Source organism: Neodiprion pinetum, chromosome 2, assembly GCF_021155775.2.
Source record: "Neodiprion pinetum isolate iyNeoPine1 chromosome 2, iyNeoPine1.2, whole genome shotgun sequence".
Lineage (NCBI taxonomy): Eukaryota > Metazoa > Arthropoda > Insecta > Hymenoptera > Diprionidae > Neodiprion > Neodiprion pinetum.
In genome coordinates, this window is record NC_060233.1 from 40,449,889 (window position 1) to 40,465,848 (window position 15,960).

At 40.4% G+C, this 15,960-nt stretch overlaps 2 protein-coding genes across 5 annotated transcripts in view; one reads left to right on the forward strand and one right to left on the reverse strand.

The window, feature by feature from the left end:
- LOC124211044 (receptor-type guanylate cyclase Gyc76C) overlaps nucleotides 1-12,509 on the forward strand; it is a 57,509-nt gene extending 45,000 nt beyond the window's left edge. For all 4 annotated transcript variants that reach the window (XM_046609687.2, XM_046609686.2, XM_069133312.1 and 1 more), the window contains 16 exons: nucleotides 4,102-4,405; nucleotides 4,514-4,660; nucleotides 5,350-5,549; nucleotides 5,729-5,888; nucleotides 6,043-6,197; nucleotides 6,412-6,699; nucleotides 6,919-7,179; nucleotides 7,266-7,337; nucleotides 7,471-7,639; nucleotides 7,733-7,882; nucleotides 7,966-8,305; nucleotides 8,409-8,532; nucleotides 8,657-8,755; nucleotides 8,852-8,996; nucleotides 9,091-9,347; nucleotides 9,447-12,509. In XM_046609687.2, the coding sequence (XP_046465643.1) occupies nucleotides 4,102-4,405; nucleotides 4,514-4,660; nucleotides 5,350-5,549; nucleotides 5,729-5,888; nucleotides 6,043-6,197; nucleotides 6,412-6,699; nucleotides 6,919-7,179; nucleotides 7,266-7,337; nucleotides 7,471-7,639; nucleotides 7,733-7,882; nucleotides 7,966-8,305; nucleotides 8,409-8,532; nucleotides 8,657-8,755; nucleotides 8,852-8,996; nucleotides 9,091-9,347; nucleotides 9,447-10,379 (3,804 nt within the window). In that variant the 3' untranslated portion in view covers nucleotides 10,380-12,509. The remainder of the gene's footprint in view (nucleotides 1-4,101; nucleotides 4,406-4,513; nucleotides 4,661-5,349; nucleotides 5,550-5,728; nucleotides 5,889-6,042; nucleotides 6,198-6,411; nucleotides 6,700-6,918; nucleotides 7,180-7,265; nucleotides 7,338-7,470; nucleotides 7,640-7,732; nucleotides 7,883-7,965; nucleotides 8,306-8,408; nucleotides 8,533-8,656; nucleotides 8,756-8,851; nucleotides 8,997-9,090; nucleotides 9,348-9,446) is intronic.
- ND-B14 (NADH dehydrogenase (ubiquinone) B14 subunit) lies at nucleotides 11,445-12,501 on the reverse strand. Its single transcript, XM_046609691.2, has 3 exons — nucleotides 12,361-12,501; nucleotides 11,900-12,015; nucleotides 11,445-11,721 (listed from the first exon to the last, which is right to left on the reverse strand). Exons 1-3 carry the CDS (start codon nucleotides 12,482-12,484, stop codon nucleotides 11,593-11,595), a joined length of 369 nt encoding a protein of 122 aa, XP_046465647.1. The 5' UTR covers nucleotides 12,485-12,501; the 3' UTR covers nucleotides 11,445-11,592.
- Nucleotides 12,510-15,960: the final 3,451 nt, after the last annotated feature.

The following is a 15,960-nucleotide window of genomic DNA, read 5'->3' on the forward strand; positions in this document are numbered from 1 at the left end:
AACGTTAATACGCGTATTTACAGTAAACTAATTCGACAGTAGATACGACGTACCATTGTCAATATATCAACAATCAAAACCAATCTCCATATAAGAATTTAAACATGCCGTGCATTTAACTGTGAATTCTTGTCTGTACCAAACGCTCATTATTGTTGCATGAAATTTTGTATATTTATACGTAATGTGAGTATACGACACTTGATTATTTCATCTCCATCATACTTCACGTTACGGTTTAAACTTTTAATCTTTGTCCCAGATCCTCCAGATCCTCGCTATTACCGCATGATTTATGCTAAGAAGTACTCGAGGTACACGTACGCATGTGCATTATGCCGGGTATAATGCACCTCGGTACCGCACCTCTAACAATATACATATACGAGTCTCTGGTTGGGTGGGGGTCAGGAGGTCGAGCGAGGTCTCAATCCCGGCCTCCGCAGACGTCCGACAGGTGTTAAATCCGTCTTGACAACATCGTCGTCGGAAGACAATCTTGTCGCCTTCGCCTTCTTCTCCCTTCGTCCCGTGCACGCTTTCACGCATGCATCGCGAACGATGCACACGGTGCAGCTTGGCAGGCCAGACTCGAGGATTCGTGCCCAACATATACGTACGTATTTATGCGCAAGAATTCTCCTCCCGCAGTGGGTAGGTCCTGTAGGTACGCAAGGTACCAACGCAACACTTGTTGCATTCAATTTTTGTAAGTATTTACACACGTATACGTTGGGTACAGGCACATGATCCTACGTAAGTACCTGGGTAGGTGTATATACCGCAACCCATGGATGCACCATGCACCATGCACCAAGCAACGGCAATTACTGTTAGTCGCGGCGAAGCTGCTGCTTCTGCTGCTGCTGCTGCTGTTCGAGAGGTGCGGGCGGTTGGAAGTATAGTATATATTATATATGGCCGCATAATGCCTTTTAGCACTGCATAAAATGCAGTTTATTTTCACCCTATAGGTATATGGATAGGCCTCGACGATATAGGCACGTTCGTGTATGGTGTCATGTGAAGTATAGGTACCTGACTCACACGGTTCGCTGGAGGAATTATATCGCTCGTGAGCATGACGGAGTGCGACGAGATTGGGCGTGCGGAAATATACCTGTGTGTGTGTGTGTGTGTGTGCAACGATGCGTACCTTGTGTTTTGGATATACGTATATATCCATATCCATATCCATATATATATATATATAGAGGAATGTTCATTAATCGCTTCTCAGTGGGTCAATATTTTTTTTCTCTTCTTTTTTTTTTTTTATGGAATAAAAACTGAAACGAATTTTCTTTGTACAGAAATTGTACGTGTCTGCGATCAACGTATCGTTTGTTTCTTCTCCGTTTCACTTGCGTCGCTATAATCATATTGGCACAAAAAATTTTCTTAGAAAGAAAACTCGTCTCGGTTTTGATTGCCAAAAAAAAAAAAAAAAAAAATTGCGAGCCATTGGGAAGACATTGTAACGACCATCACTGTACGTGACATTTATTCGACGAAGAGACACCATTTCTATATCGCGACGCTCTCCATCGCGTAATTGATGCCTGATTTCCGCTTCAAGACACGAATAAATCTTCACTGACTGATCGCGTAACGATTCTTATATATATATATATATAAGATATATTACAGTCATAACTGTAATAACAAATTTTCTTAGTGACGATAATTTGGGTTGAAATTGTTGTACCGCGTGATGGAAAGTAAAATTTTTCCAAAACGTAAGTATTTCAATCAAAATGTCGTTACAGAATTATGTGAACAATGTCGTTATAATGAACGATTTTATTTTGGCTATGTTACATATCATGGCGAGGATCATTTACCGCAGCGTATAATAACTTTCAACGGTGTAATTAATTATACCAACCTGTTTCCATTGAATACTGAAAATTTCCTTTCACCAGTTGAACGCATCTCATAGACGTGTATAAATAGCGTGTAAATAATACAGAATCCGAGAGTGGTAACGAAATGAAAAACGCGCCATATTTATCGCTCAATAAATATAGTCACCTGGCAAAAGTGATTATCCTAACAGCGGAGGGGAGGGGGGGGGGGGGGGGGGGGGGGGTGGTAGGGTAGATTACTGCAAATGAGAATAGATGTTGAATCGATCAGCGTCACCGTTCCGATGCTCTGTGGCGATTAGACCGGGCTTAACGGGGTTGCGACTAATTGCCTGCTGCACTAGCTCTGACGATCTTCCTATAGGCTTGCCTGCTGCAGGCCATCGGCCTCACACACGGCTCGTCGTTGCTGGCTGCACAACACACGGTGACGACGATGCTGCCGCTGCAGCCGAAGCGACGTCCTCATGGAGAAAAGAGATGCAAACAGATGGAAAGAGACGGGGAGAGAGAGAGAGAGGAAGGGTGATGGAGCGGCGGGAGGAAAAGAGCGCTTATGAATATAGATAGAACGCGGTACGGTGGAGATTTTCCGTCTCTCTCTCTCTCTCTCTCGCTCTCTCTCCCTCTCTCTCTCTCTCTCACACACACACCTCTCTCTCCGAGAGCGACAGGTGGCCGCTGCATCCGTCATCGATACGCCCGCGGCAGCAGCATTCAGAAATAAATTCCGCGTCTAGATCCCTGCATGCAGCAAAGATTGAAAATTATGTAGGAAGTCGGACTGTTATACTTTATACCTATTCTGCGTATATATATATATATATTCGTACATACTGCGATTCGCTTTTACAGTCGCGCGTCGCGTATAACGTACGTGTGCAGGGTGTGTGCAATAATATAGGCGTGTGTAGTGACTCTGCTACTCGGATTCAATTCAATGAACCGCAGTGAGACGAATCCTTTCGATATACTTACGATCCATCCATCTATATATCTATAAACGCATACCCCGCAACAAGGCGACAAACAGCGTTGCATGATGGACTTGCAATGCACATGATGCAGCAAGTATTATAGATCCGGGGGGGGGGGGGATAAAATGCTAAGAATTATGAACGAAGAAGAGTAGGAATAAGAATATGGAGAACAAAACACAAAAAAAAAAATCCAAGAAAGGACGGGCCGAAAGAGGGGGGAGGGAGAGAACTGCAGAGAATCAAGTGCTGACCCCCAGTTGTCACATTTAATTTATATGTTAATGAGCGCATGTCACATTTCAGTCGACCGCCCCGTGCACTCCAGAGACGTCTACGTCCTCTCCTCTCCTCTCCTCTCCTCTCCTCTCTTTCCTTTCCTCTCCCGCCCGCGCAGCAAGTTTATATTTAACCTACCGCCACACTGCGGCCTAACAGCGCAGCCCATTTTGCTGTGCACGCCGTTGCAGCAGCCAGCATTCAGCTCACAACAGTTTCGTTCCCTCTTCTCAAACCATATGCAGCAGCCTACACGAACAGCCTGCCGCCTTTCCGCAGCGAAAGGGTCCGTCGATTCTTAACTTCGAATTCTTCGGAGCATGTGCAATATGCTGCCTCGGCGGCTGGCGGCTATCTTGTATCTCTGACCGAAGCATGCGCCGATTATTATTTCAAATACTGCACGATCCCCGATCGCATTACTTAACCAAGATTCTTCCATACCTGATTCGCTGATTGTGGAGGCCAGGGAAAAAGCTTACAGCATATCAGCGTGTATAGAATGCACGGAATATGGCGCTAATGCATTTCCTGCGTAATCGTGCTTCTACCGACCTATTGACAGGTATATCGTGTACCCGAGTGTCTGAGTACCACTCGACCCTGTTCCGCAAATTAAAAACAAAAAAAGAAAAAAAAAAACATTCTTTTTTACTATATCCCTCTGCATAATGCGTGCACTGACCATCCGATGCGCTTTTGTCAAGTCCAATCTTTGTACACCGTATTTCTTGCATCACGTAAATGAAATAAAAAACTTGAAAAAAAAACATTGCAACGAATGAAATGCGTTTTCATAGATGAGGAATATTTTAGAGAATGCCAGTCTTCCAGGTTATTTTTTGAAAAATTCATTTCCTGTTAAAAAAAATGGAAACGTGTTCGATGCAGGTCGGCACTGTTTGCTTTATTTGCAGAATATTCATTTGTATCGAAGGTCTGTTTGTGTAAGTTTGTTTTCCTTGGTCATTTTACAGAAATGCTCGGATTCGAAAGCATCGGCGGTGTCAACTTTTGCGCGGACGGAGCCGCCGGACACTCAGGTGTCGAAGTCCGTCATCGCGTTGCTGCTTCATTACAATTGGGACAAATTTTCTATAATAACGGAAAAATCTTGGGCGACCGTTGCTCACTCGTTGAAAGATCAGGCAGCTAAGCACAACCTCACTGTAAACCATTTTAAACCCGTCGAAGACCGGCACATTTGCTGCGAACAGAGATTGCCTTGCTGCGGAAACGATTGGTTTCAGCTGATACAGGACACCAAAAACATGACTCGCAGTCAGTCCGCAAGTTTTAAACACATTCTCATTTCATGTTCATTACAGTATTTTTTTTTTTTTAAATCCCAATCACCGATGTACATGTTTTTTACTATCCTATTTTCAGTTTATATTTTCCTTGGGTCAGCCTCATCCCTGGTAGACATGATGAATTCAATGCAAAATCAAAGATTATTGGACGATGGAGAATATATGGTAATACATGTTGACATGATGACATATTCTCAACGAGAAGCAGAGAAGTACTTATGGAGTTAGTATAGCCATGCTTCTTAGAGAATTTAGTCGCTTATAAAATCCGACTTATTAATACTTACCGTACATTACAACATACATACCCGTTATATGATATTATACGATGATACGCTAATCGCGTTTAATCGGTCACCCGTTTACCTCCGTATACTTATAATACACTGTTATTTTGTTTTTTGTTCTACCCTGAGTCATCCAAACCTTTGTTAGATACTTTTTACGTAGATTTTGTGTATATCGTGATACTTGAGTAAATTTTCCGCTTAATTGTGTACGTATAAACTGTGGATGGCAAAGAGACGCGTAGTAAATGGATTTTGTTTGTCTTTAATTTCAATAAATTCTGAAATAAATCATCCGCAGTAGTTTCAGTTAACGTCGTGTGCCACAAAGGTCACTGGAAGGCCATTGATTATCGTTGCACGGAATGAATACGTCACCGCTCACAGACTAGCGAGCAAATGATTCTTGTTTTCGTATGAATATCACAACATCGCATTACGCGTATTAAACTTTTGCAGTAATTAATAGTAATCCTGTTACGTGTAGGATCATATAATTCATATGATTTGTCTCGAGATTTGCACGTGAAATATTTTTTGGCAATTTATTAACGTATATAACAGTAATTGACTCTGTGTTTATTTGACACTGGTTCACTATAAGTTTGCATATTTTTTTTTTTAGGACCGAACAGTGTTAATACTTTACGAAATTGCTTGGAGCCAAAGGATTTTTTGAAAAAGGGTCGTTCGCTTCTGGTTGTTGTCGCTACGTCGCCGACTCAGGGCTACGAAGTATTTACTAAAAAAGTTAGCGACTACAACATAAAGGAACCGTTTCATTTCTCTATTCCTCCACTCTTCAAACAGTCGAATTTCGAAAAGGTTTGTCAATGTTTGAAATTTTGCTTTACAGAAATTAAAATAACGTATACTCTCATGTTCGTAGATCTATTCGCGTACCTACGTAAGTCAGTATAATCTTATAAATCCGGAGTAAACATCACGTATTACTCTTCATTTATTCATTTTTTAAATATTTTATTTCCTTCTAATATTTTCAGCACGTATCTATTCACGCGGCCTATCTTTACGATTCGGTAAAATTATATGCTCAGGCCTTGGATCAACTTATTAGGGAGCACCAAGATCTTAGCGTCGAAGAGATTGCCAGCAATGGCACTCGGATAATAGAGACGATCATCAAAAGGCACACTTACGACAGTACGTATAACGGAATATACCTATAATCGTATCTAGTTCCGTGATAGCAAATTAAAACTGAATGGAAATTCATTCGAGTAGGTATAGTATTCGTATTCCAATCGCTCCGTTCTTACATTCACGATGTGATATTCACCGATTCTCATTTCCGCAGGTATTAGCGGAGCGACGATAAAACTGGACGAAAACGGAGACTCGGAGGGAAATTTCTCCGTTCTTGCTCTGCAAAAATTACCTATGACGCGAGATAAATTTTCATGCGATTACCAAATGATTCCCGTCGGGCAATTTCAACAGGGTGATACTATAGTGAGTGAGTTGTTCATAACACTCGTGAAAATATAATTATATCCATAACTGTCTTTAAAACTCCGCCAAGTCTTCTTTTGGTAATCTGATTTATCAAATAATTGAAAAATGGATCAGAACCTCTGCGTTTTACAGCAATTGAATTGCGCGATCAAGTTATCTGAAGTAATCAAAATTATCACATTTCAATGATGATGAATAATTACCGTTGCAGGTCTACAGGCCTATCAAGTCAATGGATTGGCCTGGTAAAAACAAACCGGAATCCGAACCCGGTTGTGGTTTTCGAAACGAACACTGTCCAATAATTGACACGTATTCGCGGAGCATTATCGCGGCAGGTGTACTAGCTGCCTTATTATTTTGCGCCGGAGTTATTGCCCTGAGTATATATCGAAGGTGGAAAATAGAACAGGAGATAGAGGGACTGCTGTGGAAAATTGATCCGAGTGAAATTCACGGCTATCCTCATCTGGACAACATGATGTCATCCCCTAGCAAGGTCAGTGAAATCGATTTTGGCAAATTTTTTATAATTTCGTTGATATTCCGGGAAAACTTGAGACATCTTGAGAGAACAATGACTGATGGAAAAGAGAAATTTGCAGAATGAGTGGAAATGATTTGTTTGGAAAGAATTTTCGTCTCCGTTGAGTCGTGAAAAATTTTCACCGTCATAGTTTATATGAATAAAAATGCTATCCTTTGGTTGGTTTTACAGTTAAGTTTAGTTAGTGCCATATCATACGAATCCAGGTGTGGAGGACAAGTGTTTGCACAGACTGGTCATTACCATGGGGTAGTTGTACGGATAAAGGAACTGAAATTCTCAAAAAAGAAAGACACCCCGCGAGACGTGATGAAGGAAATGCGCGTACTTCGTGAAATAAGACACGGAAATCTAAACTCTTTTATCGGAGCCTGCGTCGAACCCATGAGAATATTGCTAATTACCGACTATTGTGCCAAAGGAAGTCTTTACGTGAGTATAAACGTGATAAGCGTGCGCCAATGACTGTGGCAGTCCACGCTAAGAATTGGCAGTAAACATTGTCGTTTTCATTGCAGGACATAATCGAAAATGAGGATATCAAGTTGGACGATATGTTCATTGCGTCGTTAGTTCATGATCTCATCAAGGTAAATTCATTTCGATGGATTCAAAGAATCCAACGTGCATTTCGCAGCAGCGTATACGGATTTTAGACAACCGTATGTTTAAAAGTATTACTTCACAGTTTACAATGCAATTATTTCCTTCTTCTGAATTTAGGGCATGCTGTACATTCACGAGTCATCCGTGCTAGTCTGTCACGGTAATCTCAAGTCTTCCAACTGCGTAGTAACGTCACGTTGGGTACTTCAAGTCTCGGATTTTGGTCTCCACGACATGCGTCACTGCGCTGAATCTGACAGTATCGGGGAACATCAGTATTATCGAAGTAATTGATCGCTAAATTTTAAAGATAAGATTCAAGCGTGAGACACAGTTCCATTGATCGGTGAAAACAAAATAAATTGAAATAATTTTTCAGGCTTGTTTTGGAAAGCACCAGAATTACTGAGGAATCCCAACGCACCTATAAGAGGAACTCAGGAAGGAGATATATATTCGTTTGCTATCATATTGTTTGAAATAATTGGACGGAAGGGACCGTTTGGGGGGGTAAATCTAGAGCCCAAAGGTAATTGACGAAATTTAAAGGTTTCATGTTTAGTCGGATAACTTTCGAAATATAACGTATAATTGAAATTATGGGATGATCAGAAATCATAGATCGAGTAAAGAGATACCCGGAAGAAGGAGAGCCGCCGTTTCGACCGAACATTGACATATTGTCGGATTCCGAAACGGGATCCAGCGATTACATAGTCAATACTATAACCGACTGCTGGGCAGAGAGCCCCGAACTTAGACCAGACTTTAAAATGATAAGGACTCGTTTGAAGAAGATGAAAGCAGGCAGGCACAGAAATATAATGGACCAGATGATGGACATGATGGAGAAATATGCCAACAACCTCGAAGATCTAGTCAGTGAGCGTACGCGCCTTCTCTTCGAGGAGAAACAAAAAACCGAAGATCTTCTCCACAGAATGTTACCTGAGTTAGTTATTTATCCAGTTCCATTTTCCTATTGTCGACAGTTCCGTGGATTATACGCGAGAAAAAATTTTTACGTATTCAAAAATGTTCTTTGCTTTTTTCAGACCTGTTGCCAATTGTCTCACAAACGGTATTGGAGTTGAGCCAGAAGCTTTCGATTTAGTCACAATATACTTCAGTGACATTGTAGGATTCACTGCAATGTCAGCTGAGAGTACACCGTTTCAGGTAAAATTTCATTCACATTTGTCCCGTTGAGCTTTTGCAATTGTCGCGAATAACGTTAGACGCTTCGTATATACGGATGTCGGAACGGATGTATGACACAATTTGTATATACTTGTGATTACAGGTTGTTAATTTCCTGAATGATCTGTACACTTTATTTGATCGTATCATCAAAGGATACGACGTCTACAAGGTTGAAACGATCGGAGACGCCTACATGGTGGTGAGTCTTACGAAGCTTGTAAATTTTTAACACGTAACAATTCTCCGATTGAATATAACCGCAACACGAAATTCCCGTGTTTATGTTTTTCCTCAGGTTTCCGGCCTTCCAATTAAGAACGGAAACAAACACGCCGGTGAAATAGCATCGATGTCCCTCGAATTGTTGAATGCTGTTAAACATCACACGATAGCTCATCGGCCGAACGATACGCTTAAACTCAGGATTGGAATTCACACAGGTATAAAAAGCTTCCGTGTATTAGAACTTGATACGCTTTGATTATTGTGAACTTTTTTATTTTTATTCCAATCGTGATTCCATATTTTTTACAGGCCCTGTGGTAGCTGGTGTGGTCGGTCTAACAATGCCGCGGTATTGTTTATTCGGAGACACCGTGAATACAGCGTCGCGAATGGAATCCAATGGTGAACCTCTGCGGATACACATTAGCGCCCAGTGCAAGGAAGCCCTCGACAAAGTCGGGGGATATATTGTCGAGGACAGGGGATTCGTTAATATGAAGGGAAAGGGCGAGGTGAAGACATACTGGCTTGTTGGAGCGACTGAAAAAGCCATACAGAAGAGAGAGGTACGTTTCTCTTTGACCATCGATGTCGCTTGGATCAACAGATGAGAGGGAACTTTTGATTCGAAATTATTAGCGAAATTAATTATTCTATTTCTGCAGGTGAATCTGGGAGAGCTTCCACCGCCTCTATTTTGTCGGCCCAGAAGAAGCCCGAAATTTAATCCCGAATCGAGACAAGCATCGCTTTTGGCAGGCCTTGGAGGTGGCGGTAGTAGAAGACACTCTAGCGTGCCTAGGCCGGGAAATACCGATGATTCGTCCTCGCAGCACGGAGGATCGAGTCCCGTACCCCGTTCCGTGACAAAGAAGCTGGAGCGGACTCCTCTTTACTTGCTTGACAGCTTGATGAGTAATTCGAAAATGACATTAGATAACATCGCGCTGCCTAGGGAGATGGATACCAGAGCTGCGAATGTCAAGCTTGCGCTCGACGACATGTTCGTCGACGTCAAACCGAAGTTCCGTAAGAATGCCAGAGTGTTATCCACGATAGCCGCCTCCTCTTCGACGAGTGATTATCCGTCACCGACAATCTTGAGAGAATCTCGATCGCTGGATCCATTCCCCATGGAACGGCAGTGCAGTCGGAAGCTTCAATCTCCGAATTTTTCTACCAAGGAAAATAAAAAGAGTTTCAGATCTATGGAGAATTGTGATGAGTGCACAAAGACTACATCGAAAACGGACGTATCAACCGATAAAGTGTTGAATAATAATTACCCTAATGGCAATGTGATAATAGTGCCTAGAACAGACAATGTAACTTGTGATGTAGATACTCCGTTGCTCTCAGGTGACGGAAGTTGCGTAGGAGAAGTAGTGCCTGTGAAACGATGGCGTTCGCTGGATCAAGTTGCACCTACTCCGAGTACAGGGGATGTTCCTGACAAAAAATCGTCGGCAAGGAACTCGATAAGAAGTTGGCTGGTGAATCTTTTTAATGGAAACGGTTTGAGAAGTAGCGACGCATCTCTGCGGAGGGGAGTGATAACAGGGTACGACATACAGTCGGAAAGGGAGAGTATAGTTTGATGATTCTCTTCCCTGTTTCATATTTTTTTTTCTTCTCCTAACCTTCATCACTTTCCGCCTTTCTGTATATAAATAATGACCTACGTGAAAATGTAGATCAATTGATAATGCAAAGGATCGTCAAAGTAATATTATTGTTATGAGTCATAAGCATGATGATTATCTGTTGCCATTTTAGCTTACAATTTAGGTATGTGCAATTTATGTATATGAAAGTTACCGTCAGTGTATATTTTTAATATGATAAAGATATTTTATAATTTGTATTAAAATGAGCGTTGAATGATGATGTTGATGGTGATTATGCGGTTAATACATAGTGCGGGACTGTTACTATGTTTATAAAATTAGTTTTAAAATACCTAAGCGTGTAACAAGAAATAAGAAACAAAAAAAAATATTTTATGAAAATCATTCTAACCAAAGTATACAAACATGAAATATGATCTTCCTAAATGAGATCACTCTGTGCATTAGCACGAAAGTGAACCAACGAGACCTTAACAATGAAAATACAAATTGAAAATAAGGTAAGCACCGCTATCGATGCTCTTAGTCTCAAAAAGTGCTGTATTCTATATATATATTTATATATACATATAAATATAAAATACAAATAATTTTATATATGCATAACATAACATATACTTGTTCACTGAAGGGAAGCAAATTATCTGTATGGCTGTGAAAAGTGAACTAGATCGTACCTAAGGTGCTTAGTAATATATCATGTTGTCAAATGTATATAATAAGTAAATAATAATATATCTATGTGAAAATGAAATGTAATTTTAGAAGAAAGCAAACAAAAAAATTTCACCTTCTGTAAATGCTAATTAAAAACTTACGTTTTCGAATCTTTAAAACTGTGACAATCTTGTGTAACAATTATCCCGTCCTAGGATTGAAGTAGCTTTGTATCCCGGACAGCGAAGAATTCGAGTGATTAATTTATTTACGCCCTAATTGTTACAAATTTTACAGTAAAAAAGTGCCTACCGTTATCGATAATAATATACGAAATAGATATGTGAAGCTAAGAGAATTTCACTATCCGGCAGATGATTATGATATACTATGTACATTTTATTTCAATAATAACTTACAGGAAAAAGACATTGCTTGTACAGATTTTTTGTCATTAATGTGATTGAATCGATTTTGAAAAACTATTACTTTGGCTATCTCGAAAAGTCTACGCGCACAATCGAAACTAATCGTGCCCTGATAAAAATTTAGACAGAAAGTCGGTGGGTTTCTTTTCCTCGGTTTCCTTGAAGTAGTTCATGAGCGTTCCTTTCTGCTTCCAAATCTCCACAGTTTCCTTCAGTTCCATTTGACCCTTTGTAAAAGTAACAGATATTTCTCAAATGTCGATAACCAAAGTATATCGGAATACTTCTACAATTGGATTCACATTGACAAATACAATTATTTCCAATTTTTAAAAGACCATAAATCTGAGAATTATGAATAATTTCAAGTTACGCTTAAAATGAGTGATAAAAAATGTACTTTACTTTTATAACAAGCAGATCTATGGCTCTGATGTCTCGCACATGAGCATTCTTCAAGAACTCCTCGCGAAGTTTCTTCCTGCACTGTATCACAGACTTCGGGATATGGTAATCCTGAACTAGATTAAAAAAAATTATTCATTTGTAGTAGAGTTAAAGTGTCTTGACATAAAAAGCGGGGCTTGTTAATAATTACAGCAGAAAATAAGTAGACAGTTTAGGTTAGGTTATTTATGTAATCGATTAAATATACTTGTTACAGGGCTAGTACATTATAAGATGACATGACTGAGTAACGAAGAGAAAAAGAACATTAACAATAAATGCATTAATATTGTAAGAATTGAGATAAGTAATACGGAAAAGCAATAACGAAGGAGAAAACTGTCTACGCACCTTGGAACGACGTTAAACGCTAGAAAACCGGATTTTGTTACGAATAGACGAAGTTCAGGTGTACCTACCGATAAATGGGATTTGGCGGTACCACGCTTTGTATAAGTTGAGAACTCTCGACCGTGCTTCAGGTTGATCAATGGATAAAATTGGTCGCACTTGGCGACGGACAGTCCTTACAGCGGAGGCCATTGCTATTTACTGGATCTGATTGAGATGGTGGAGTGAAAAATGTAGTCACGGTAGGTGGAATGGTTCGTACATTTCTCGCTACCTGCTGCTTCGTTTTCGACTGTACAGTAGCGACATCTTCCGGATATATCGATCTTCATTCAACTGTAAATGCTAACAGAGCTAACAGAGAAAGGTTATAAAGCATGGGCGTAGAGAGTATCAGACGGATTACTCGTGCTCCGAAACCCAAGACGTTGACTGAAGAATATAAAGACGTTCCGACGGTAGAGTTGAGAACTTACTGCAGAAGATCAGAGAGTTACCGATTTCGACATGATGCTGGCTGCATTCACCTTCCGAGTAACACAGTCTTCGCAATGGTAAGCTCGGAGCCAGTGCATAGCCTGTGTGTACTGACTGCCTTGTCGACGATGCAAGAAATTATAATGAGAATAAATTTCTTCCAAAATTTGTAGCAGAACAGTGATTTAATTAAAGTATAGGTACCCGAGAATAGAATGTATACATAGATCATAAGTAATAATGGATCAGATATAATAATGATGCAGACACCAAAAAGTATATATCTATATGCGATCCATGTACGATATTAATATACATGATCTATTTACGATTAATACGTGACGCACACTATAAATTTTATAATCTTCCAGGAGACAAACTAGATTATCTACAAAAATACGGCTGTAATATGAAAACAGCAGAATTGTTCATTTCGAAATGGGATTCTATTCGACGCGCGCTCGATGTATTCCATCACATTAGTATTCATAATTATTCGAACAACTTTTCATTTGCTGTCTCGATCTTGAATTTTCATAGGCATAGAATCGAAACGTTGTTTTAGCTGGTCACAAGTGAAGTATCTGCGTTGGGTGGAGGAGGAATTGTTTTTCGAAAAGTATTCGGATGGAAAAAAATTCAGAGTAACTGTAATACGTCACGGATGCGCTAATTTTGAACGAGATGAAATGGATGCTTCGTATATGAGACAGTATTTAACGCTGCGTAGTGATTTAAAGACCTAGAAAGGTGATAGGGAGAGAAAGAACGACGCTTCTTACCACTTCGAGTGTATTTTAACACACATTTGAAAGATACGAGCGAAATTTTTCATCATCCAACTGTCGCAGAACGGCAGCGTTATTAGCCGAGCCGTTTACTGAAGAATATATCTTCAGTCAACGGCTGACCATCGAAGGGCCTGGCCGCTTGAGTCTGGAATCGGCAGGAGAGATGAAGTGTGTATTTCTTGTATGAAACGTGAAAACTAAAAGCATTATACATCATATCATATCATCATACATCGTACATCATACATCGTACATCATACATCGTACATCATACATCATACATCATACATCATACATCATACATCATACATCATCATACATAGTATTAAAGTTCGAAACCAAAGTTCGGATGTCGGATGTTCAGAAAGTGACGTCACCAATTCAAAATCAGCTAGCCGAATTCCTCAGTCTGGCAACAACCGCGCAGTAGAGCGGACGGATGAGAGTCGCGCTCCGCAAATTTCGAGTACCGGGTTCTCAACCTCCCGGATCCCGCGCTTCGGGTCCGCTACGTATTTCGAGTACCGGGTTCTCAACCTCCCGGATCCCGCGCTTCGGGTCCGCTACGCGGTGAAACTCGACTTCCAGGACAAGCGCTCCGTAATTTCTTTACTCCAGGTCCGCTACCTGGTGAAACACGACTTTCAGGACACGCGCTCCGTAGTTTTTGCGCTCAAGGTCCACTACCTGCAGGAACTCGACTTCCAGAACAAGCGCTCCGTAGTTTTGGCTGTCCAGGTACTTGACCTGATGACTTTTGACCTCCGGGAGTAATTTTGCGTAGTTTCGGCTGTACAGGTTCGTGACCTCGTGACTTTTGACCAAGCACTGTGTAGTTTCTGCGCGGGTCCGCTACGCGGTGAAACTCGACTTCCAGGATAAGCGCTCCGTGGTTCCTGGTTCATGTTTACAATAAATTATTTCAATTCGTTTTTCGCGCAAGCTCAAATTCAGTAGCTGTCAGTGCGCTAATAAAATTTCTATAACTTTATAATCTTCTCATAATCTTTTTGGTAAAATATGTGGATAAAAAAATTATATTAAACCTTGCACATTATTTTTGATTTGTTCTCATGCTGAAAATATTTATTAGTATTCGAGGTATAACTCGAGGTGGTTGGCGGTGGTCGTTGGGGGTGGTTAGGGGTGGTTGCGGGTAATCGAGGTAATTCAGGAAGGGGACGAGGATTTGTCCTCGGTGAGTAAAACACTTTTATAATATTTCATGGCAATTGTAATTATATTTTATCTAAAATATTTCAAACTAGTCATGTTTACATTAAATTATTTCAATTCATTTTTCGCGCAAGCACACATTCAGTAGCTATGAATAAGCTTATACAATTTATTATGTTATTAATTAATTAATTAATCAATTACTCAATTATATTAATCCTTACACAATATTTTCGATGTGTTCTTATACTGAAAATATTTATTACTATTCAAGGTATAACCTGAGGTGGTTATCGGTGGTTGTTCGAGGTGGTTGAAGGTGGTCGGAGGTGGACGAGGAGGAGGACGAGGAGGACGAGGATTTGTGCTGGGTGAGTAAAACACTTTTATAATATTTAATGGCAATTGTAATTATATTTCATCTGAAGTATTACAAACTTGTCACGTTTACAATAAATTATTTCAATTCATTTTTCGTGCAAGCACATATTCAGTAGCTATGAATAATCTTGTACAATTTATTATATTATCAATCAGTTAATTAATATTCTTATAATGGTTAATGGCAATTGTCATTATATTTCATCTGCAATATTACAAACTTGTCACGTTTACAATAAATTATTTCAATTCGTTTTTCGTGCAAGCACATGTTCAGTAGCTATGAATAATCTTATACAATTTATTATATTATCAATTAGTTAATTAATATTCTTGTAATGGTTAATGGCAATTGTCATTATATTTCATCTGCAATATTACAAACTTGTCACGTTTACAATAAATTATTTCAATTCGTTTTTCGTGCAAGCACATATTCAGTAGCTATGAATAATCTTATACAATTTATTATATTATTAATTAATTTCATTAATCCTTACACAATATTTTTGATGTGTTCCTATACTAAAAATATTCATTACTATTCCAGGTATAACCCGAGGTGGTCGGAGGTGGACGAGGAGGAGGACGAGCTGGACGAGGAGGAGGACCAGCTGGACGAGGAGGAGGACGAGGTGGACGAGGAGGAGGCGGGGTGGGTCGTGGGAGAGGAGAGGAGGGGAGGGGGAAGGGGCGGGGGCGGGAAGGGTCGGGGCAGGGAAGGGGGAGAGGTGGGCGGGGAAGGGGGGGAGGCGGGCAGGGAGGGGGAAGGGAAGGGAAGGGAAGGGAAGGGAAGGGATGGGCCGGGGAGTGGGGGGAGGGCGGGAGGGAGGGAGGGTGGGA

Bases quoted from the DNA above. Each gene is read 5' to 3' on its own strand.
- ND-B14 (XM_046609691.2), bottom strand. From the start codon at position 12,484: ATGGCCTCCGCTGTAAGGACTGTCCGTCGCCAAGTGCGACCAATTTTA. The intron at 12,016-12,360 runs GTAGGTACACCT...TTTTTAATCTAG, and splicing joins CCGCCAAATCCCATTTATCG to TTCAGGATTACCATATCCCG. The intron at 11,722-11,899 runs GTAAAGTACATT...ACTTTTACAAAG, and splicing joins TAGATCTGCTTGTTATAAAA to GGTCAAATGGAACTGAAGGA.